Source organism: Carcharhinus amblyrhynchos, chromosome 11 (genome assembly GCF_965287045.1).
Source record: "Carcharhinus amblyrhynchos chromosome 11, sCarAmb.v2.hapA, whole genome shotgun sequence".
Taxonomy (NCBI): domain Eukaryota; kingdom Metazoa; phylum Chordata; class Chondrichthyes; order Carcharhiniformes; family Carcharhinidae; genus Carcharhinus; species Carcharhinus amblyrhynchos.
Window position 1 is genome coordinate 88,086,468 of NC_137334.1, and position 25,397 is coordinate 88,111,864.

The 25,397-nt window shown below is 47.3% G+C and overlaps 1 protein-coding gene across 2 annotated transcripts in view; it reads right to left on the reverse strand.

Moving 5' to 3' along the window:
• Positions 1 to 25,397, reverse strand: part of sema5ba (sema domain, seven thrombospondin repeats (type 1 and type 1-like), transmembrane domain (TM) and short cytoplasmic domain, (semaphorin) 5Ba) — a 278,339-nt gene that overhangs the window by 108,431 nt on the left and 144,511 nt on the right. For both annotated transcript variants that reach the window (XM_080199511.1, XM_080199512.1), the window contains 2 exons: positions 17,524 to 17,623; positions 12,801 to 12,846 (listed from right to left, as the gene is read on the reverse strand). In XM_080199511.1, coding sequence (XP_080055637.1) covers positions 12,801 to 12,846; positions 17,524 to 17,623 — 146 coding nt within the window. The remainder of the gene's footprint in view (positions 1 to 12,800; positions 12,847 to 17,523; positions 17,624 to 25,397) is intronic.

Consider the following 25,397-nt stretch of genomic DNA (forward strand, 5'->3'; position numbering starts at 1 on the left):
GTGGGATAAGGGATTAAACACAGCTGCTCTTTCAAAGAGTGAGATTTCCCTCAGTCCTAAATTTAAAATTCGGAATCTGCAGTTTCCGCACCACATTCATTAGCATTTTGATTTGGTTTATTATTGTCATGTGTATTAGTTTATAGTGGAAAGTATTGTTTTTTGTGTGCTATACAGACAGAGCATGCCATTCATAGAGAAGGAAAGAACATAAGAACATAAGAAATAGGAGTAGGCCATCTAACCCTTCGAGCCTGCCCCGCCATTCAATAAGATCATGGCTGATCTGTCGTGGCTCAGTTCCACATTCCCGCCCTCTCCCCATAACCCTTAATCCCCTCTCTTATCAAAAACCCATCAACCCGCGTCTTAAAAATATTTAGCGAGGCAGCCTCCACCACTTCAACGGGCAGAGAATTCCAGAGATTCACCACCCTTTGAGTGAAGAAGTTCCTCCTCAACTCCGTTCTAAACTGCCCCCCCCTTTATCTTGAGGCTGTGCCCCCTGGTCCTACTGTCCTTTCTGAGAGAGAGTGCAGAGTGTAGAGTTACAGCCATAGCAGAGAAAGATCAACTTGAAGTTGGTTAACTTGAGTTAAAAGGCCTCGTGCAAAAATGTTGGCTCAACACCCTTTTTGTTGGAAGGCTGGCAGATCTGTTCTGCATTCCCATTGTCACCTCGGTGTTCCCGCGTTTTCCAGGCAGTTTTCCTTTGAACTCTGATCCCAGGAGACGGCCACAGAGTAGGTGGGGCCGGTACCAAGACAGCAGATTGCGACGGACGCGCTGCTTCTCCCTAATCGCTCGTCCGCCAGGCTTTTTGTTTCGTTCAGTCGGAAGACACGGTCGGACAAAGGGGTCGGTATGGGAAGGCAGACGAAATGAAGACATTGAGGCCAGGAGCAAAGGTCAGCTTTGTCAAAGGTGCTGAGTGAGCCTCAGGAATCTAACTCTGCAACCAGGGGAGGTCGGGGCAGGTCACTGAGTGAATGGGCAGCCGGGGGGACGGGAGGGGGAGGGGGGGAGGGGGGATTGAAACGTGGAGATAAAGGCTAAAAGTGTTTGTCTCTTGTTTCCCCTGACAACCCCATTCGGACTGAGAACATGAAGAGCACAATCGCTCTCTACACTGTCGACATCACAGCCTTGTCTCCAATGGACACCCAGACTCGGAGGGAGGAAGGAGAGACGGGGATGGGGGAGGGGGAGGGGGGAGATGGGGAGGGGGAGATGGATGAGGAGAGGGAGGAGGATGGATAGGGGAGGCGGGGAAGTAAAGATGGGAGGAGTTGGGGATGGAATGGAGGGAAAGGAGTGGTAGATGAGGGAGGGAAGGAGGGAGGGGGAGGGGGATGGAAGCGAATGGGAATGATAGGAAAGGAATGTGAGGGACTGGTAGGAACAGGAGGGTGTAGAGGAGGTGAGGGAGGGAGAAATGTTATGTTGGGAGCAGGTTTGGAGAGGGGATGTGGGTGTGATGGGGTTGGGAAGGGGGGGTTGCTGGGGTGAAACCTGTGGAACAGCCGGGGAGGAGAATGCGGTGGATGGTGGGGATGTGGGGTATCGGAGAGGAGGCAGGGAGAGAGAGTGGCTGGGGGAGACATTCCCCGTATTCAGAAAGCCCTCCGTGGAGGAACACAGGGGACAGCAGAGTCTTTCTTTAATGCCTTCTTACCCTGAAAACACAGTGAGAGCTCATCTAAATGACAAAAGTGTTTAAAAAATATTGGTTTTCCTTATCACAGATCTGAATCAACAATAAATATCCTTGTATATATATGAGAAAGGACTGGTGATTACACATCAAGCAACAGAGTAAAGACACAGCATCCAAGCTGTCAGGGGATTTAAGGTTTAAATAGCAACTGCATACCTTCCTGTCACCTAAAGGCAGATTCACTGAACTTGACCAGCTTTCTGATCTTCCGCATCTACATACATTATCCAGCAAGTCTACATCTCAACAGAAACAGTGCGAGTCTCCTTTCACCAGACCCAGGGCATAGCGGAACTAAATCACTGGGTGGCTTGGATTGTGAGAGACAGAGGGAGAGAGACAGAGAGAGAGGGACAGGGAGAGAGACAGAGAGAGAGAGACAGGGAGAGAGACAGAGAGAGGGACAGAGAGAGAGAGACAGAGAGGGAGAGACAGGGAGAGAGACAGAGAGAGAGATAGAGAGGGACAGAAAGAGAGGGAAAGACAGAGGGAGAGACAGAGAGAGAGAGCCAGAGAGAGAGGGACGGAGAGAGAGGGATAGACAGAGAGAGAGAGAGAGACAGAGAGGGGGAGAGACAGAGACAGAGAGACACACAGAGACAGAGAGGGGTAATAGACAGAAACAGATAGGAAGAGGGAGAGACAAGGAAAGGGAAAGGGAAAGACAGAGGGAGAGAGAGAGACAGAGAAAGTGACACATAGAGGGAGAGACAGATAGAGTGAGGAAGAAACAGACAGAGAGAGGGAGAGACAAACAGAGAAGGGAGAGACTGAGAGCGATGGTGTTTGTGTGTTATCAAGTGAGTGAATGATAGAGCGAGTGAGTGTGTGTCATTGAGTGAGTTACGGAGAAGCCATTCTTCCTAAAAGAAATGACTGGGCTACTCGCAAAAATTAACGGAATGGGACTTATTGGATAGCCAAAGAGCCAATATAGGCACAATGGGCCAAATGGCCTCCTTCTGTCTTGTATAATTCTAGGATTTCTTTGATGACAACATTGCAGCAGACAAGGAGGTCAATCAGAAGGTCCGGTTCCCATTGCAATGTCAATTTTCACAGCTCTATAGCATAGTGAGCCATTCAGAATTGAGTGTCTGAGCACAAGGAGGAGGAACGATGTGGTGGGGGTCTCGCTGTGCAGTCGGCGCAGTGTCTCTGTCTCCGAGCCAGAAGCTCCAGGTTCGAGTCCCACCTTGGGATTGATGGCCATGGAAGGTGCGTTCATAATGTAGCCAAACAGGTTGATCATCCACCTGTAAATCCTCCCAACACACCTATGGTCAGGCGGTGATAGAAGGAGGGCGGGAATTTCTGCCTGTCCGGCGAGTATTTTGCGGAGGTGGCCCATCAATGGCCAACAGCGGGATATTCCTTTCCCACCACTATGAACATCGTTACCCGCACTTGCCTTCCCGAGGGAGGGGTGGGGGAGGGGGGGAGATTGCGGGGAGAGTTGCCATCAATGGGAACAGAAGATTCCTCTGGCGGGAATGGCCGGAAAATCCCACTTGGAGAGACTCTGTGGGCCATGTTTGATGATGAGTTGTGTCTCTGAAGCTCCAGCCTCTGGCGACCCGTTCCACAGAGACAGATATGAGTGTGCACTCTGCCCAACTCAGGAATCACAAGATGAGGAAAGCTTCTAAGTCTCGTGGTGTGCTTGGTGGGGATGGAAGGTGGGGAGAAAGCAGCACGTGCAAATACACACTTCGACTTGCTTGCTATTCCCCGGAGAGTTTGACTGAGAATTGGGGGAAGGAAAGAAAAATAGAGGCGAGATTTCTTTTTTTCCCCAAACATTGGTCACACTCACAGTCATTAATTGTCTGCTTCTCTCTCCCCCGCCCCTTCCTCCCATCCACTTTTGTTTTCCTAGCAAGTGTCGGCACTGAGTGACAGGCTTTGAACTCCGAATGATTGATTTCTTTAAGTCAGGTCAGCCACCCACTCTCCCAGACCTCCCCGTTTAAAAATGTAGTTTATTTATTAGTCACAAGTAAGGCTTACATTAACGCTGCAATGAAGCTACGGTGAAAATCCCCTAGTCGCCACACTCCGGTGCCTGTTCGGGTGCACAGAGGAAGAATTTAGCATGGCCAATGCACCCTAACCAGCATATCCAGGACTGTGGGAGGAAACCGGAGCACCCGGAGGAAACCCATGCACACACGGGGAGAATGTGCAGACTCCGCACTGACAGTGACCCAAGACGGGAATCGAACCCGGGCGCCTGGCGCTGTGAGGCAGCAGCGCTAACCACTGTGCCGCCGTGCTGCCCTCAGCCACTTTGAGGTCATAACATTTTCAAACGTTGCTCATTGAGGTGCGTCACATCTCATCGAAAACCCCTTCTGAGGGCAGAGCTAGGCCTAACCCGTTCCCAATACTCGAATGGCACAGATGACTGGTCCAAAGCTCCCCCCCCCCACCCCGCCCACACACCCCCCCCCAACCGACTCCAAACCTCATCTGATGGTACCCCAGCCTTTGGAGTTTCCAATCCTTCAGGATTGGCCTGGAGTCACCAGGAATCAATTGCCAGGCACAACCCTGGAGATAAATCAGAGGAACATTCAAAAAGATTGATGTATTTTTGCTCATTTTCTTAGAACAGCAGATATGTAAATATGGAAAAATCGGAGGGCAGAAGGCTGCCTGTCCGACAGTTAAGCATTATCCACTTGGGTACTATGTCTTTTTGTTTTCCAATTGACAGAGTTATAGAGGTTTACAGCATGGAAACAGGGCTGATTTTTGTTCTTTGTTCTTTGTTCCTTTGGTCCATGCCGTACTTTTGTTTTTAAACAATATTGCCCGCATTTGGCCCATATCCCTCTATACCCATCTTACCCATGTAACTATCTAAATGCTTTTTAAAAGATAAAATTGTACCCGCCTCTAATACTATCTCTGGCAGCTTGTTCCAGACACTCACCACCCTCTGTGTGAAAAAATTGCCCCTCTGGACCCTTTTGTATCTCTCCCCTCTCACCTTAAACCTGTGCCCTCTAGTTTTAGACTCCCCTACCTTTGGGAAAAGATATAGACTATCTACCTTGTCTATGCATCTCATTATTTTGTGAGATGCCATGCTAAATTGTGCGTATTGTCCCAAGATGCGTGGGCTAGGGGGATGAGTGGGGTAAATGCACTGGGGTTAAGGCACTGGGTCAGAGAGTCAGTGCAGACTCGATGGGTCAAATGGCCTCCTTGTGCACTGTAGGGATTCTATGATTCGATTCCATGAAAGCTCCACCTTGAAATAGCATCACGGGAATCTTTTATGGGAACGTGAGAGGGCTTTGAGTTAACACCTCATCCAAAAGCTGGCACCACTGCCAGTGAAGCACTCCCATAGTACTGCACTGGAGTGCCAGCACTGACTCTGCACTCTGGGAGTGGGTCATGAACCCGTAACCACTCTGACAGAATAATTCAATTGGGTAATTCTCTGCCCATTGAAGTGGTGGAGGCTGCCTCGTTGAATATATTTAAGTCACGGGTAGGTAGGTTTCTGATAGACAAGGGGAATTAAGGGTTATGGGGAGCAGGCGGGAAAGTGGAACTGATCCACTTCAGATCAGCCATGATCTTATTGAATGGCGGGGCAGGCTCGGAGGGCTAGATGGCCGACTCCTGCTCCTATTTCTTATGTTCTTATGTTAAGGAAGCGTCCGTTTGCATTCCAGTTGACGATATATTGTGAGGATGAGCCTATCTGGTGCCACATTGCTAGAAGTGTGAGTGAGGGCTGGTTGGAGTTAGGTAACAAAGTGAATAATCTGGGAACATGTCCAAAGAGCATTGGGCAACTCTGAGAAGGATAACATAGTGCATACACTACTGGACTAATAATCTAGACATCACAATCTCAAATGCCACCATCAATCACAGGAGAAAATGACTACAAAAACCTCACTGGTTTATTCACATTATTAATATTCTAGCTTATAGTGACTGGCGTTCCTAAGCAAACAGCAATTGCTGAATGCGCCGTATGGAAATTCATGTCAAAGCTTTTATAAATATAAATCTGGTTCTTAATTCAATCCTGTAGTTTAATAAACGCAGAAACAAGTTCAGTGAAAAAGCCGAGAGACTTTGGGGGATGCCAGGCTAACGATGGGTGATGAGTCTCAATGCAAACCTGTCCTAATTCATCAGCTAATTGGGAATTAGTGAGGTCACGGTCCATCGCACACAAGACACTGGACAGCTGTTGTGGGAAATGGGATGAAGCAATATTGGTGAGCTAGGCGTTTACTCACTCGAGGTTGGATTGAGGGCCGATACAATGCCACAATGTGGGCATCACTGGCAAGGCCAGCACTCATGGCAGACTGGTACAGAAGGTGAAGTCGCATGGGATCAGAGGTGAGCCGATACAAAACTGGCTCGGTTAAAGAAGACGGAGGGTCGCAGTGGAAGGGTGCGTTTCTGAATGGAGGGCTGTGACAAGTGGTGTTTGTCAGGGGATCAGTGCTGGGATCTTCGCTCTCTTCAATATATATAAATGATTTGGAGGAAAATGTAACTGGATTGATCAGTAAGTTTGCGGACGACACAAAGGTTGGTGGATTTGCGATGAGGACCATCAGAGGATACAGCAGGATGTAGATCAGTTGGAGACTTGGGCGGAGAGATGGCAGATGGAGTTTAATCCAGACAAATGCGAGGTAATGCATTTCGGAAGGTTTAATACAGATAGAAAATATACAGTAAGTGGCAGAACTCTTAAGAGTATTGATAGGCCAAGGGATCTGTGTGTACAGGTATACAGGTCACTAAAAGTGGCAATGCAGGGGAGAAGGCAGTCAAGAAGGCATACGGCATGCTTGCCTTCATTGGCTGGGGCATTGAGTTTAAAAATTAGCAAATCATGTTGATGCTTTATAGAACCTTAGTTAGGCGCATTTGGAAATACAGTGTTCAATTCTGGTCGCCACACTACCAGAAGGATGTGGAGGCTTTGGAGAGGGTACAGAAAAGATTTACCAGGATGTTGCCTGGTATGGAGGGCATTAGCTATGAGGACAGGTTGGAAAAACTCGGTTTGTTCCCACTGGAGCGGCAGAGGTTGAGGGGAGACCTGATAGAAGTCTACAAGATTATGAGAGGCATGGACAGAGTGGATAGACAGAAGCTTTTCCCCAGGGCGGAAGAATCAATTATTAGGGGGCACAGGTTTAAGGTGCGAGGGCCAAGGTTTAAAAGAGATGCACGAGGCAGATTTTTTACACAGAGAGTACTGGGTGCCTGGAACTCGTTGCGGGGGGCGGGGTGCGGTAGTGGAAGCAGATACAGTAGTGACTTTTAAGGGGCGTTTTGACAAATACATGAATAGGATGGGAATAGAGGGATATGGTCCCGGGTAGGGTAGAGGGTTTTAGTTCAGTCAGGCAGCATGGTCGATGCAAGTTTGGAGGGCCAAAGGACCTGTTCCTGTGCTGTAATTTTCTTTGTTCTTTGTTTATTACTTACTCAGCACTGGTTGCCTTTGGAAAGGTGGTGGTGGGTCACCTTCTTAAGTTTATTTAAGAAGTAGGCTGACATTAACACTGCCATGAAGTTACTGTGAAAATCCCCTAGTTGCCACACTCTGGTGCCTGTTTGGGTACACTGAGGGAGAATTTAGCATGGTCAATGCACCCTAACCAGCACGTCTTTTGGATTGTGGGAAGAAACAGGAGCACCCGGAAGATACCCACATGGGCATGGGGAGAATGTGCAGACTACGCGCATACAGTGACCCGAGGTCAGAATTGAACCCAGATCCCTGGCGCTGTGAGGCAACAGTGCTAACCACTGTGAGGCCGCAGCTGGAGTACTGTGTGCAGTTTTGGGCGCCGCACCTGCGCAAGGATATTTTGGCCCTGGAGGGAGTGCAGAGGAGGTTTACTAGGCTGATACCGGAGTTGAGGGGATTGAGCTATGAGGAGAGGCTGAATAAACTAGGCTTGTACTTGTTAGAGTTTAGAAGAATGAGGGGAGATCTCATTGAGACGTATAAGATGATGAATGGGATGGATAGGATAGAGGTGGAGAGACTCTTCCCGCTCAAAAAAGACAGTAGGACTAGGGGGCACAGCCTCAAGATAAAGGGGAGGCGGTTTAGAACGGAGTTGAGGAGGAACTTCTTCACTCAAAGGGTGGTGAATCTCTGGAATTCTCTGCCCGTTGAAGTGGTGGAGGCTGCCTTGCTAAATATTTTTAAGAAGCGGGTTGATGGGTTCTTGATAAGAGAGGGGATTAAGGGTTATGGGGAGAGGGCGGGAAAGTGGAACTGAGCCACAACAGATCAGCCATGATCTTACTGAATGGCGGGGCAGGCTCGAAGGGCTAGATGGCCTACTCCTGCTCCTATTTCTTATGTTCTTATGTTCTTATAGTCACCAAATTTGCCCTTGTGTCTGACGAGACTGGAGTTTGAACCCTCAACTTTCAGACTCAGAGGCCAATGCCCCATCTACTGAGCCTACTACTTACAAGTTTGGGCGGGGTGGGGGCTGGGGGGAGCGTTAAATTGTTTAAAAAAAAGAAAGCAATAGAATTCTAACTGCAGGAGGTGCCGTGTGCTCTCAACTGCTCTGTTGCAATCAATGTATTAGTCCTTCACCTGAGTAATGTTGGCCTTGATGCACTCACTGACTAAGAAAAGAAAGAAATAGTGTATAACCAATCAGAGATACCTTGGAGCTGGTTAAAGGCAGTAATTGAATGCTGAGATTCTTCAGAATTGTATAAACAGGGATATCAAAGCCCGGCTGGTTTCATATCATCTTTAGAAGCACTCGATTGAATTACTGTCTTGTATATAACAGTCAGATAGTTAGCACTTGGTTACTTAACGCCTTCACTTATTTTCAAGGATCTCTGGTGACAGGCCTGGGATTTTACTCAAGAGAGCAGCCAGAATTTTCCAGCTGTTCCCGCCGGCAGGATTCTCCAGTCCCGCTGCAGTGAACGGAGATGTGGCTGAGCGCCAAATTCGCCATCCTCGCTTGCGGAGGCAGTGGGGCATGAATGGCTGGAGAATTGCAGTAGCAATTCTGCTGGTCTCTTCCCAACCCCAGTGTTGGGTGGGCTGAGAGAAGCGATTCACCCAGAACGACAAACGTGTGAGGCAAAATCAAAAGACAGAGTCAAACCGCAAGTTGGGGGCGGGTGGGGGGATAATTAGGAAATCCTCATTCATATGGAAGGTGGTGGACACTTGGGATTCTCTCTCCCGACACCTTGTAGATTGCACGGCTGGGTGGGGAAGGAGGAGGTGGGAGGTTTGGTAGGGAGCCTTCAAGGTGGAGAATGATAAAGTGGAGGGCAACAAGAAATGTGGAATTAAGGCAGGTTCACGGAGCCTCGTTTCAACATCTCAACTAAAAGACAGTCCCTCTGACAAAGCAGCACTCCTCCTCATTACGGCACTGGGAGCTTCAGCCTGGGTTCTGAGCTCAGGATTTTGGAGTGGGCCTGGAACGTCAGATCCAGAATCCAGCTGAAACAAGGCTAACAGTGTATATGAAAGACAGAGATGGGGAGGAGAGACAGACGGAAATGGGGAAAGAGAAAAAGGAGACAGAGGGAGAGAGATAAAGAGAGAGATGGACAAGAGAAAGACACACACAACAGGAGGTTGTTTCCACTGTCAGGTGAAACCAGAATTAGGAGGTGTAGCCTCAAAATAAGGGGGAGCAGATTTGGCACTGAGTTGAGGACGAACTTCTTCACTCAAAGGGTTATGAATCTGCCCGGTGAAGCAGTTGATGCTACCCACTGTGAAGCAGCAGTACTAACCACTGTGCCACCGTGCCACCCAGGCTTGTTCACTAACCATGACCCCATGAGTAAGTACATGGATAAGTACATCCAAAGGTGTACAGGTTGATTGGCTATGCTGAAAAAAATTGCCCCTTAGAGTCCTGAGATGCATAGGTTAGAGGGATTAGCGAGTAAAAATGTAGGGATGTGGGGGGAGGGCCTGGGCGGGATTGTGGTCGGTGCAGATTCAATGGGCCAAATGGCCTCTTTCTGCACTGTAGGGTTTCTATGATTCTACATTTAATATACACATTATGGTAAATGCTTAATAATTTCTATATGAATAGAACCATCATTAACTTCAACTGACACAAAACAAAAGAAATGTATCTGCTGGATTGGACACAGAGGGAGCGCACGGCTCTCACAGTCAATGTCGGGAGCAATCAGCACTAACCTCACTTCACTCGCCCTCATTTTGCCTGTGAATCACCGGCAGGAAAAACACCACGCGGATTGAAACCAGCGGAATGTTGCAACGCTGCGCGTGGGGAATGGTCAATAAAATGTCTTATGGGAGCTGCGCTCTGCATCCAGGTGAGCTGCACGTGACACCTGGGCCACAGGTTTCCCAGCACTGCTTTGGAAGGCTGGGAGCAGGAACCAAGTGATCAGCAGGGTAAATACGCGGGGTTACGGGGATAGGGCCTGGGGTGGGATTGTTGTTAGTGCAGACTGGATGGACAGAATGGCCTCCTTCTGCACTGTATAATGATTCAACGATTTTAACCTTGTGGTCCACTGAGATGAAGGAGGGCCACTGACGCGGTCCATTCACCAGCCTAGGTTACCCATCGCTGGTCTAAACCTTTTTTTGCGCCTTCCTTCTCCAGAGCATCTAAGTCGGGAGATGGCACTGGGTGAAGTGAGTCTAATTTTAATCGTTTATGAAGGAACAGGGAAGGTTAAAAAGAATGGAAAACTTCCTTCTGGACAAGAGAAAGGGTTCAACACGGTTGATGTGGAGAAGAGGTTTCCAGTCAGACCAGAATATAAAGAATGTAAATATAAAGAACAATGCCTTATAAAACCAATAATGAATTCAGGAGATCAAAAATGGCAGGGTTAATACGAGCTTTCATCAAATTGCTGATGGAAGGTGATTGGCCTGAAAGGTTAACTCTGTCTCTCTCCACAGGCATTGCCTGACCTGCTGAGCTTTTCCAGCTATTTTTGCTTTTATCTGAGGTTTCCAGCATCCCCAAAATATTAACAAATTCCGGGGAAACTTTTGCGGCAGAGAGCGTGGCGAGAATGTAAAACTTCGCAGAATCGCAGAATTGTTACGGTGCAGGAGGAGGCCATTTGGCCCATCGTGTCTGCAGCAGCTCTTCAACGGGGCATCATGACTTACTGCCATTCCCCCTTTGCCTCTTCCCCGTACCTCCGTACATTGTTTCTGTTCGAGTAATCACCCAATGCCCTCCGGATTGGCTCGATTGAACCTGCCTCCACCACGCTTCCAGGAGCGCGTTCCAGACCCCAAAAACTGGCTACGTGAAGAAGTTCTTTCTCACGTCACACTTGCTTCTTTTGCCAGTCACTTTGAGTCCGTGCCCTCTCGTTCTAGATCCTTTTAGCAGCAGGAACAGTTTCTCTCCCTGTCTAATCTCTCCAGCACCTTCATAGTTTTGGATATCTCGGTCAGTGAGATCGGGGTGGCGGGGGTTGGGGAGCGGGGGGGATCCACACAGTAACATTTCAGAGGAGGCTGCATAAACACGAGGGGGAAAGGAAGAGAAAGAAAGATGATGGGGTAAAAAGACAAGGAGAAGGAGAAGTCTAATGTGGAACATAAAACACTGCCATTAACCAATAGTCTGCTCCCATATGGATAACATTGGAATAGTTTAGGTTAGAGGGTCATTAGATTGGTTCCACTGGTCGGCACAACATCGAGGGCCGAAGGGCCTGTACTGCGCTGTAGTGTTCTATGTTCTATTCCTTTACCACCTCTGATGAAAAGTCATAGACTAAATTAACTCTGTTTCGCTCTCCGCAGGTGCTGCCTGGCCCGCTGAGAGTTTTCCACATCCTCTGCTCTCTGGTTGTTTTCACCTGGTGGTGGGTTTAATTAATTTAATGATTTATGACGGTAATTTACAATTCACATTTTCCCAAGTTCCTTGTGTCACTGGGCGAGTTAAACCAAGTTGCCTCTAATAAAGTTTATTTATTAGCGTCGCAAGTCAGCTTACGTTAACAATGCCATGAAGTTACTGTGAAATCTCCTAGTCCATAAGCAGAATTAGGCCATTCGGCCCAGGGTCTGCTCCACCGTTCAATCATGGCCGATATGATTCTCATCCCCATTCTGTTGCCTTCTCCCCGTAACCCTTAAGCCCCTTATTGATAAAGAACCTATCTATCTCCGTCTTGAAGACGCTCAGACCCTCTGTGTCAAAGAGTTCCACAGATTCACCACTCTCTGGCTGAAGAAGTGCCTCCTCATCTCAGTTTTAAAGGAGCGTCTCTTCACTCTGAGGTTGTGCCCTCGAGTTTGAGTCTCTCCCACTAGTGGGAAAATCCAGGCTTCTCAGTATTCTGTAAGTTTCGATTAGATCCTCCCCCTCATCCTTCTAAACTCCAACAAATACATATCCAAACTTGTCACTGCTCCACATATGACAAACCACTCGTTCCTGGAATCATTCTTGTGAACCTCCTCTGAACCATTTCCAGGGCCAGCACATCCTTCCTTAGTAATGAGGCCCAAAACGGCTCATAATATTCCAAATGGGGTCTGACCAGAGCCTTATACAGCCTCAGCAGTACATCTCTGTTCTTCTACTCTCGCCTCTCTAGAAATGAATACAAACATTGAATTTGCCTTCCTAACTGTCAACTGAACATTCATGTTAATCCAGACAGAGATTCCCAAGTCCATTTGTGCTTCAGATTTCCAAAGCCATTTCTCATCTAGAAAATAGTCTATGCCTCTATTCTTCCTACCAAAGTGCGTAACCTCACACTTTCCCGCACTGTATTCCATCTGCCACTTCTTTGCCACAGTCCGGCATCTGTTTTGGATACGCTGAGGGGGAATTTAGCATGGCCAATGTGCCTAACCAGCACGTCTTTCAGACTGCGGGAGGAAATCAGAGAACCCCGAGGAAATCCACCCAGACACGGGGAGAACGCGCAGGCTCCGCAGAGGCAATGGCCCAAGTCAGGAATTGGACCCGGGTCCCCGGCACTGTAAGGCAGCAATGCTAACCACTGTGCCACCCCCAGCCAGAGTTCAGCGACCACAAGACCTTACCTGTATAAGAGAGACATTATCCAGGGTGAGGCGAAAGAGGTAGTTTCTGTAAAAAGGACAGACACAGGTAAATACGCTAATATTAAAAAAAAATCAAACAAGATCTCATGGTTTATCTGTTATTACAGCTTTCCATGAACTCAACCTGAAAACTTTCACAATGAATAAGAGTAACTCCGTTTCGCATTTTCTGGGAAAAATTCAAAAGTGTGCAAGAGGGTGGTTAAAATGCAAATTCCTGGGTACATATCACACGGAGGAAAATTTGGCATGGACCAAGCAAGGCAGATCCTTGGCAACACACAGCGAGACAGAGAAAGAGACAGGAAATAGAATAGACATGTAAAGACATATTGCACTCAGACGAGCATTGATTGGTAGAAGATGGGACTTGTGGCCTGCCTCCCCACCCCCCCTCACTCAAGGGAAAGACTCGCTTTGGAGAGTTGCCAGCCAATCTGAATGGCCCATCAGCTCTCCAGCCCCTCCAGGCACAGCCCTGTTGTGGGCGGAAGTAGCACTGCAGGGAGCTGCCTTGGCACTTAGCCCCGGGAACCAGAGGATAGATAATCCTACCCCAGAGGGTAGGTAATGCCTGGCAGGTCACCGAAGGTGGGGTGGGGTGGGGTGGGGTGGGGGGTGGGCGGGGGGGGGTTGGGTAGCGATAGGGATCTTTGGAGATAGGGTGGGGACGGAGAGTGAGATCCAGAGGTCGCCAGGCTTTAAGAGGTAGGCGCCCCCCCCGTCAGAAGTGAGTTTCTGACGGACCGGCGTACACCTTCCCCACTGGAGATCCGCAACGTTTCGTCCTCAGCTATTTTCTGTGGGAGTGAATTCCACAGGTTCTCCACTCTCTGGGTAAAGAAATTTCTGGGTAGAGAAAGGAGGCGATGGCTTAGTGGTATTATCACTGGGCTGTTAAGCCAGACACTCAGCTAATGTTTCGGGGACCAGGGTTCAAATCCCTCCACAGCAGATGGTGGAATTTGAATTCAATGTAAAATATCTGGAATTAAGAATCTACTGATGACCATGAAACCAGTGTCAATTGTCGGAAAAACCCATCTGGTTCCTTTAGGGAAGGAAATCCGCTGTCTTTACTCGGTCTGGCTTACACGGGCTCCAGAGCCACAGCAATGTGGTTGACTCTCAACTGCCTTCTGGCAATTAGGGATGGGCGGTGAATGCTGCCAGTGGCTCCCATGTCCCACGAATGAATTTAAAAAAATACAATAGAAAGAAAGCAAAGGGTTAGAGAAGAGAAAACAAAGCAAAACAGAGAGACAAGCGAAAGAAGAAGTAAATGTGCAAATAAGATCTGAGAGAGCACAACAGAGAAGGAAAGGTGAAGGGGTAAAAACAGAGGAAGGAGGAGAGAGAAATGAAAGAGAGCAAAGAAGGGGATTCAAGGACGCGAGAGAAAAAGAGAGCACAAAGAGAGAAAAATGAGAACAGGTGAAAGCAATGGAAACAAAAGGAGGGAAGAAACAGTGTTAGATAAAAAGAGAGGATCAGAGATAGAGAGCATGGGATAATGAGGGACCGAGAAACAGAAAAACAAAGAACAAAAAGAGAGCAAGAAAGAAGGAAATAAAGAAGTAAGGGAGATCAAAAGGATAAGCTAACTTGTCAGAAAACGGGGACAGACATGTTAAAACTGCACCAGGTAATCTAGGTCATCTGATAGTCGGCCTCGCAGGAATTTCATGCTTTGTGTACAGCTGGAGAAAAACAGAATATTAAGAGGACTAGAGACAGCGTCTGACTGATAGTCAATCATCCCACTGGCCGCTTACTGTGTTACAGCACAGACAGCTAGGAAATGTCAACTGATTTTAAAAACGGTTCTTAATGAAAGGGAGACTGAGTAAGGCAAGTGTCTTGTTTTCCATTCAAACACCTCCCTCCCGTTTGTCTAGTTTTTTAAAAACACTCGACACATTTCTCACACAGACAGAGACTTGTACAGGAGCGGGTTCTGGAGCACTTCCCTATGGCGGTTCATTGGAGGTTGACGGACAAGTAATTAACTTTAGAGGATCTTGTTGACCCAAAGGTGTGCCTCGGCCGTGCTGAATCCCTCCTTAGTGTCAGGGGGACTAACTTGGATAAATTCATCGAGTTATGGGGATGGGGCCTGGGTGGGATTGTGGGCGGTGCCGACTCGATGGGCTGAATGGCCTCGGGTTTCTGTGACCCACATTGAATACTGCGTCAAAGTCTGAAAGATTTTCCGCTCTGGAAAGGTATTTGAGGGACATTCGTTTGTGATCATTTGGAAACCTCAAATGATTGCTCAGAATTGCCTTTCACATTGGATCAAAATACAGCTGGTATATATTCTATACTTTCTTTTCTGTTTTGTTATTTTTATGGGAAACTGTTTTCCTTCAGATTCTGGATAAGTGGCTTTCCAAACATATGGTATTAGAAAGGTGACCATCACATATCTTCCTCTATGTTCCTCCGGGGAGTTGCACGCGGTCTCCGGGTTTGGGTTTTCAAGATGGCGGGGATGTGGGTTCAGCCCCCACCATCCAAAGGAGCTGGCGAGAGCACACCTCCACCCACACCAGCAGCTCCGTTGTCGTCCTGCACTCAGACGAGCATAGATTGGCCGAAGACAGGACTTGTGGCGCCCCCCCCCCCTCCTCCCCACCCCCCCCCCCCACCCCCCCCCCCCCTCCCCCCTCCCCCCCCCCCCCCCCCCCCCCCCCCCGCCTCACTCAAGGGAAAGTCTTGCTTTGGAGAGTTGACAGCCAATCTGAATGGCCCATCAGCTCTCCAGCCCCTCCAGGCACAGCGCTGTTGTGGTCGGAAGTAGCACTGCAGGGAGCTGCCTGGCACTGAGCCCCGGGAACCAGAGGATAGATAATCCTACCCCAGAGGATAGGTAATGCCTGGCAGGTCACCGAGGGTGGGGTGGGGGGGGGGGAACGGGGTAGCGATAGGGATCTTGGGAGATAGGGTGGGGACGGTGAGTGAGATCCAGAGGTCACCAGGCTTTAAGAGGTAGGCGCCCCCCCAGTCAGAAGTGAGCTTCTGATGGACCAGCATCTTTCCCACTCAAGATCCACATCGTTTTGTCCTCAGCTACCTTCTGTGGGAGTGAATTCCACAGGTTCACCAATCTCTGGGTAAAGAAATTTCTCTTCACCTCAGTTCTTAAAGATTGACCCCTTTTCCTCAAACTATGACCCCTAGTTCTGGACTCCCTCATCATCCGGGGGAACATGATGGGTGAAATTTTACCGGCACATCGGCCCGAAGTTCATACGATCCCACTTGAGGCCAATGGACAATGTTGCTCTCTGAGCTTTGCCCGCTCCTGGGATCAGGGCGGGCGTGCCAATAAAATTCCGGCCAGTAAGTTGAAAGATGAGGTACCGTTCCTAGTATGTACATCGAGCTTTGCTGGAATACAGCAGCAGGCCAAGGGCAGTGGGGTCAGGGTAACAGCAAGGTGGCCTGTTCCTCTGCCGTAATGTCCACGCCCTGTCCTGTCACAACTCGCTCCAGGCTGCTCCAAACTGTTCTGGAGCCTGTCTTCAAAGTTTGGGAAAGTTTCACTGATGGCAACGGGATTGTAAAGTTAGGCCATTTGACAAGTCAATATGGAGCCAACCACTCCTTGGGCAACACACAATAGTTAAGGATGCTGATCTCTTAAACAATCAGCAACATTATCAATGCCCCTGAGGTAAATGATGAACTTTTAAAAAAACACAGATATAAGACGGTGCAAAGATCCCCGAAATTTGAAAGGATTAGGAGAGAAAGGAGATAGAGTCGCATGATAATAACAATGGCAGGCAGAGATCAAGAGAAATATTAGCACATTTGTCACCATAGGATCCCTACGGTGTAGAAGGAGGCCATTTGGCCCATCAAGCCTGCACCAACCCTCTGATAGAGCATCCTACCCAGGCCCTATCCCCGTAACCCCACATATTTAACCCACTAATCCCCCGAAACTACACATCTTGAGACATTAAGGGACAATTTAGCATGGCCAATCCGCATAAACTGAGCATCTTTCGGACTGTGGGAGGAAACCGCAGCACCTGGAGGAAACCCGTGCAGATACAGGGAGAATGTGCAGACTCCGCAGACAGTCGCCCAAGCCAGGAATCAAACCCTGGTCCCTGGCACTATGAAGCAGCAGTGCTGACCAATGTGCCATCATGCTGTCCTATGTTGCTGAACTAATGACCCAGGGATATGAGTTGATCATGTATTCATGGCAACTGGGGAATGCGAATGCAGTTGGTAGAATCAGAGAATCCCTACAGTGCAGAAAGAGGCCATTCGGGCCATCGAGTCTGCACTGACAACAATCCAACTTAACCCCATACATTTACCCTGCTGATCCACCTGACACTAAGGGTCAATTTAGCATGGCCAGTGCCACCTAACCTGCACATCTTTGGACTGTGGGAGGAAACCGGAGTACCTGGAGGAAACCCTTGCAGACACAGTGAGAATGTGCAAACACCAAACAGACAGTCACCCAAGGCCGGAATTGAACCCAGGTCCCTGTGCTGTGAGGCAGCGGTGCTAACTACTGTGCCACCGTGCTGCCAACTAAATCTGGAATAATATCAGTAACGGTGACCACAAAGATATCAGATTGTCATCAGCAACTGGATAGGACGATGCAAAAGGGTATTAAGAGAAAATAAATTTCAACAAAGAAAACACAACCCGTGTTGTTGTACCTCACCTGGCCCCAATGATCAGCTGATTCCTGTTGAGGTCAATTGCCATTTGGGAATAGTCGTACACCCCTGGAAAGCTGAAATTTAACACCCAGGGTCTTAAATCTGCAGAGAGAGAGGGAGACGGGAATGTTATCCAACTAAAACTTGAACAACAACAAAAACTTGCATCTGAATAGCACCTTATTCATTTTTCTTTTATTTATATCCAACTCAACCCAATCCAAGTCCAATTCAAAGTCTCAGTAAGTGAGACATTCCCGATCCAAGCTGGCAAGACAGGCTCACCACTTCCTGTCTTGGGCTTGATCTACATGATCCAAGCTGATTGGAGCAGGCATTGCACCTTCTCCAAGGCTTGATCTCATTTGCATCTTAGCCGAAAGGACAAGTTGCCGCTTTAAAAAATTGCTTCAAATGAAGCCTCAATGTAACCTCGTGGCTTCAACCAAGCGCAGGATGCCAAAACCACACTTGATCTAAGCCACTTATGGGATGCGGATGTCATTGGCTGGGCCGGCTTTTATTCCCCATCATGAGTGGCTTGCTAGGCCATTCAAAGTCAACCACGTTAAGGAGAGCATTCATGAACCAGATGGGATTTTAAATCAATCACCAATGGTGTCACGGTCATCATTAGAATTTTAATTCCTGATTTTCTATTAAATCTAAATTTCATCATTAGGGAGCTGGACGGAGTAGGTGGGGAGAAACTGCTCCCCCCCTATAAAAGGATCCAGAACGAGAGGGCAAGAATCTGAGGTGATTTGGAAAAGAAGCAAACATGATGTGAGAGAAAAACATTTTCACACAGCGAGCGGTTGTGGGTCTGGTCTGACTCTGCCTGGAAGTGTGGTGGAGGCAGGTTCAACCGAGGCATTCAAGAGGCAATGAGATGATTATTTGAAGAGAAACACTGCACAGGGCTATGGGGAAAAGACAGGGGAATGGCATGAGACCATGAGGCTCGTTTGGAGAGCCGGTGCAGACACACTGGGCCAAATGGCTTCCTTCAGCACCATAACAATTCTAAAGGATAAGGGGATCGGACAGGAAAGTGGAGTACAAGTAGTAAATCAGCCACGATCACGGTAAGTGAGGAGCAGACTCAGAAGGCTGTAAGGCCTAACCTTGTGCCTTATCACGGATGTATCCCTAACAGCGCAGACAAGGCCATTTGGCCCATCATGTCTGCATCTCTCAGACTTGCTCTATCCCTGCAACCCCATGCAATTACCATGCCTAATCTATTTTACCTACATATCTTTGGACCTAAGGGGCAATTTAGCATGACCAGTCCACCTAACCTGCACATCTTTGGCATGTGGGAGGAAACTGGAACACCCAGAGGAAACCCACGCAGACATGGGGAGAAGGTGCAAACGTCACACAGACAGCCACCCTAGGCTGGAGTCGAAACCGGGTCTCTAGTGCTGTGAGGGAGCAGTGCTAACCACTGTTGCACTTTGTTGCTTCTGTTCCTTACGCTCTTTTGTCAGCCAAATGATTAAATCTCATCACTTCAATCTAATAGGTCTTTTTACTGCATTACAACAGGGGTGTAAGTCTGGCTTAATGGAGAGTAACAAACATAGCCATCCCTCATTGTTGAAGGTTGCGCTGTGAATCAGCATTAGACACTGTGTACTATTCTTTATCATATCAGCACATCTCCCTTTATATATAAACTAAACCGAACCCTTATTCACACTTTATCCTCATTACAATGCACTGTCTATAACCCATTATCATTTGCAATCCCCATTACCATATTTCCAGGCAACACACTTCTCTCTTATTAACTCAATTATTAATTCATGCTGATCTAATCGAGGTATTTAATTAGAAGGTCAATGGAGCGAAACTATTTTCTTTTGGTGAGGGAATCCAGAACAAGAGAGCATATCCTTAAAATTAAAGACAGTTCTTCAGGAATGAAGGACTTTTCACACAAAGGATCACTAAGGGTTTGAAACACAATATCTCAAAAGGCTTTAGATCCTGGGGGTTAATTGAAATTTTCGGGACTAAGATGGACAGAGTTTTGTTGGTTAAGTTTATGCAACAAAAGATTATTAAACTAGAAAGAGGGCAGAAAAGATTTACTAGGATGCTACTGGGACTTGATGGTTTGAGTTATTAGGAGAGGCTGGATAGACTGGGACCTCTTCCCTCTGAAGCATAGGAGGCTGAGTGGTGATCTTATAAAGGTCTATAAAATAACGAGGGACAAAGATTAGCTAGATCGTCAAAATCTTTTCCCAAAGGTAGGGGCATCTAAAACTAGAGGGCATAGGTTTAAGGTGAGACGGGAGAGATACAAAAGTGTCCAGAGGGGCAATTTTTTCACACAGAGGGTGGTGTGTTTCTGGAACGAGCTGCCAGAGGCAGTAGTAGAGGCGGGTACAATTTTGTCTTTTAAAAAGCATTTAGATAGTTACTGGGATAAGATGGGGATGGAGGGATATGGGCCAAATGTGGGCAATTAGGACTAGATTAGTAGTTAAAAAAAAGGACGGCATGGACAAGTTGGGCCGAAGGGCCTGTTTACACACTGTAAACCTCTGTGACTCTACAAAAGATAGTTAATGGGCCCTTATTCTCTCGAATTCAGAAGGCTGAGGGGCTATCTGATAGAAGTCTACAAAATGTTTACAGGGAAGGGCAGGCTGGATAAGGATAAACTGTTTCCACCGGTTGAAGGCTCTGGACCAGGGGCCATAATCTAAAAATTAGGGCCAAGCCATTCAAGAGAGATGTTAGAAAACACTCCTACACGCAGAGAGTGGTGGAGCTTTGGAACTCTCTTCCTCAAATGCCAGTGGATGCTGGTTCAATTGGTCAGATTAAGTCTGAGATAGATACGTTTCTATGGGCCTAGGACAGGTACATGGAGTTAGGCCACACATCAGCCATGATGTTATTGAAAGGCAGAGTGGGTTCAAGGGGCTGAATGGCCTACTCCTGCTCCTATGTTCTTATGAATCTTAGCTCAGGCTCAGGATTAGCTGTCCCTTTTTTAAATTGATTCATGGGACATGAATCGCTGGTTGGCCAGTATTTATTGCCCATCTGTGGTTGCCCGAGAACAGTTGAGAGTCAACCACATTGCTGTGGCTCTGGAGTCACGTGTAGGCCAGACCGGGTAAGGAAGGTAGATTTCCTTCCCTGAAGGACATTAGTGAATCAGATGGGTTTTTCCAACAATGGTTTCATGGTCATCAGTAGATTCTTAATTCCAGATATTTTTTATTGAATTCAAATTCCACCATCTGCCATGGTGGGATTCGAGCCCGGGTCCCTAGAACATTAGCTGAGTTTCTGGATTAATAGTCTAGCGATAATACCACTAGGCCATCACCTCCCCTGATATCTCCTTCTCCGCATCAGTGTCAAATTTGGTTTGAGGATCACTCCTGTGAAGTGAAGATAAGTTGTTGTTACTGAGTAAGGCATCACGCTCTCTCCCAAGCTTACAATGAACTGATACTCTACTGAAATGGGCTTTGTGCAAAGTTCTGCCTTTGGCTGACTGTCAAATGCCTTATGGTTTTGGGTCACCAGTGAGTGAGCACAATGGTTACTGCCTTCCCGATGACTGAACCGCCTGCCAACATAAACTTTAGAAGATAAAGGTGAGGAAGTATTGTTGCAATTGTGCAAGGCATTGGTGAGGCAGCACCTGGAGAATTGTGCACAGTTTTGGTCCCTGTATTTGAGGAAAGATATAGTGGCATTGGAGGCAGTTCAGAGGAGGTTCACTGGATTAATTCCAGTGACGAGGGGTCTGTCGTTTGAAGAGCGATTGAACATTTTAGACCTCTCTAGAATTTAGAAGAATGAGGGGAGATCAAATAAAGGTATTCAAGCTAATAAAAGGTACGGATAAAGTAGATGTGGAGCGGATGCTTCCTCTTGTGGGGCATTCCAGGATGAAAGGTCTTAGGATAAATTTAAAACAGAGTTGAGGAGAAACTACTTCTCCCAAAGGATTGTGAATCAGCTACCCCAAAGAGTGGTGGATGTTGGGACAGTGAGTAAATTTAAGGAGGAGTTAGACAGATTTTTAATTGGTAATGGGTTGAAGGGCTATGGGGAGAAGGCAGGAAAATGGGGATGAGGAGCACATCAACCATGATCAAATGGCAGAGCAGACTCGATGGGCCTAATTCTGCTCCTATATCTTATCAACTTATAATAACACTGCACGGCTCACATAGACATACTCAGAGGAGGAGCAGTGAAGGCAACGGACTCTGATGGAAACAGGAAGGCCGGGGGAGGGAAGAATGGATTAAACTTTCTTTGATTATTCCCTGAAATCCTTTGGTCTTCGTTGCCACACAGATACCAATCGAGAAATTCTTCCAGGACCCGCACTCCGTCAACTGAACTGCACCACAGTGGCAATTACGTCCTGAAGAACTAAGCAGCCTGCCTGATTAACTACAACCTTCACTGGAGATATTTATTAGGCCTTCGACTCCTGCATTCCCTGATCCAAATTAAGCAGTGTAATGAAATCTCCGCAGTTTAATGCCTCTGTGCATAGCAGCGGGGCAATCTCGATCACGAGCACAGGACTGAGAAGCAAGGAGTCAGCACATTGAACAGCGACTGATAAAGGTCAGGAGAAATCAGGGACTGATAGAGTGCGGCCAATGGCAAAAGCAATTTGTCAGAACATCAGGCAGATAAATAAAGCATGAAGTACAAGAAGAAACAAGGAAGTTGCACTAAATCTTGAACACTGCTGAAAAGAGAGACAAGTTGTCGAAGTTTTCTGCCGCACACTCATCTGGACAAACACAAGAATGCCAAATTTCGAACCATCGCGACAGTTTGTACTACAGGAAGGAAGGGTGCTGGTTGGTTGGCGAGTCGTCTCTAGAGAAAGTGATGGGAAACTAAAGGCAGCCCAAGCTCCCAAGGAAAAAGTTTAGTCTTTGAACCTTCTCTGGGTTACCCAGGGAACCTACAGTCCCTTTTTGCTTTCTCCATGGTAATCAGAGTTGATCTGCTAACCAATCAGCACCCTCTTCTTCTTCAGTGTAAGTTGTTACAATTATTTGAAATTTGGTATTCTTGCATTTGGCCTGATGGGTGCAAGATGTAAAGTTTCGGCAACCTGTATCCCTTTTCACCAATATCCTCCTGAATCAAGATCAATCATTGGGTTAAAGCCCAGAGGAATCTTATCATCGCTAAAGATTCTCTGAGGCCGCTGGTGATGCTTGGCTACACACATCTGTAATAAGGGATGGCACCGTGACACAGTGGTTAGCACTGCTGCCTCACAGCACCAGGGACCCAGGTTCGATTCCCGGCTTGGGTCACTGTCTGCGTGGAGTTTGCACATTCTCCCCGTGTCTGCGTGGGTTTCCTCCCACAGCCCGAAAGACATGCTGCTTAGGTGCATTGGCCATGCTAAATTCTCCCTCAGTGTACCCGAACAGGTGCCGGAGTGCGGCGACTCGGGGAATTTCACAGTAACTTCATTGCGGCGTTAATGTAAGCTTACTTGTGACTGATAAATAAACTTCAATAAGGCCACACCTCAGAGAGTCAATTCGGAGGCCAGCCCAGGAAGCACCATCCAATTAAGGATGGCAGGAGGGAAGGGCACCAGGCTGGTCTAATAGGAGGGGCCTGCAGCGATACCCTGCAGGCAGGACCTCTGGGAAAGAAGGGTGGTGCTGTGGCAGGCCGGAGGAAACAAGGCCACACCAAGATGGAGGCTCCCTGAGAAGATGTGTTCAATTATTAACAATGGCCAGGTCATTATTGTCTATTTTAAAAACGGGTTCAAGGAGTCTGGGTGTCACTGGCAAGGCCAGCATGTATTGTCCATCTTAATGGCCCCTGAGAAGGAGGTGGCAAGCTGCCATCTTGAATTGTCTCAGCCAATGTGGTACAACTATACCCACAGCGCTGTTAGGGTGGCATTCTGAGGTTTTTGACCCAGCAACAGTGAAGGAACTTAGTCAGGGTGGTGCATGGCTTGGAAGAAAACTTAGAGGCTGTGGTGTTCCAAAGTACCTGCTGCCCTTGTCCTTCCAGGCAGTAGAGGTCATGGTTTTTGGAAAGATGCTTTCAGAGTAAGTAAGACAGCAGCGTGCCTTGTTTTGAAGAGGCAACTGATACTTAGCACCTCCTCTTCTGAATCTGTGATCGAGCCTACAGTGCCTCTCCTGATTTGGTAAGAAGTCTCACCACACCAGGTTAAAGTCCAACAGGTTTATTTGGTAGCAAAAGCCACTAGCTTTCAGAGCGCTGCTCCCTCATCAGGTAAGTGGGAGTTCTGTTCACAAACAGGGCATCTAAAGACACAATCTCAATTTACAAAATAATGGTTGGAATGTGAGTCCTTACAGGTAATCAAGTCTTAAAGGTACAGACAATGTGAGTGGAGAGAGGGTTAAGCACAGGTTAAAGAGATGTGTATTGTCTCCAGACAGGACAGTTAGTGAGAATTTGCGATCTCCACATCTCCTGATTTGAGACATCCCAAAACACTTTACAACCAATCAAGCACTTTTTATAGTGCACTCACAGCTGTAATGTAGGAAATACCGCAGCCCATTTACACACAACAAGCTCCCACAAACAGCAATGTCATCATCTGTTTTAGTGACAATCGCTGAGGGAAATATATTAACCAGAGTCAAGTAAAAGTAAAGTCCCAGATGGCAAAAGGCTGCTCTCTCCTCTGAGAGGGAGAGCTGACTGGTGGTGATTTAACCTGAGGGTCACCACATCTCAGGCAAGGGGCAAGGTTGAGAAGGCGGGGCCTTCATAAATAGACCAGAACTCCAGGGAAGATTCCCCTGATCTTCAAAATGATGCCACGGGATCTTTTACCACCAGAGAGAGCAGTCAGGGCCTCAGTTTAATCGTCAGCCTCTGTTTTGTGATTGGATCTCTAAACCCACTAACACACCCACAGAATCCTTACAGCCCATCGAGTCTGCATTAACTCTCTAAAGGAGCATCTTACCCCCAAGCCCAGCCCTATCCCCATAACCTTTTACCATTGCCAATCCACTTAACTTACACATCTTTGAACTCTAAGGGACAATTTACCATGGACAATCCACCTAGCTTACATATCTTTGGACACTAAGCAGCAATTTATCACGGCCACCTGTTTGGACTGTGGGAGGAAACCAGAGCACCCCGAGGAAACCCATGCAGACACGGGGGAGAAACTACCCATCAAATTCATGTCCCATACACCTGCATACAAACTACTATAAGGTCATTTTTATGAGCTGCCATGCTGCAATTGAAATTCAGAATTTCTTTTTTTAAAGTTTAACATTTGAATAAGAAAAATGTCACAAAAGCACAAGCGCTCAATTAATGCTGAACTTTATTCTTTATGCTCAATGCTTTTCAAACATCTCCCAGCATCAGGGATTAACCTGCATTATAGCAATGACTACACTCAACAGTACTTGATCGACTGCAAAGCACTAAAAAAAAACCACCCGAGGTTGTGAAAGGCGCTATATAAATGCAATTTTTGAATTTGCTTTCTGGAGCCATCAGTCTGTCACTATTGGAGAAATCTCTGAAGGACAGAACTAATCTCTAATTGGAAAGGCACCAGTTAATGAGGATAGTCAGGATGGCTTTGTCATGCCTAACAAATTTGATAAATTTTTTCAAAAAAAGTGATGCGTGCACGGATGAGGAAGTGCAGTTAATGTGGTTTGTATGGATTTTGGCAAAGCTTTTGACAAGGTCCCACATGAGAGACTGATTGAGAACGTTGAAACACAGAGAAACTTGGCTAGATGGATCAGAATCTGGCTTAGTAATAAGAACATAAGAACATAAGAAATAGGAGCAGGAGTAGGCCATCTAGCCCTTCGAG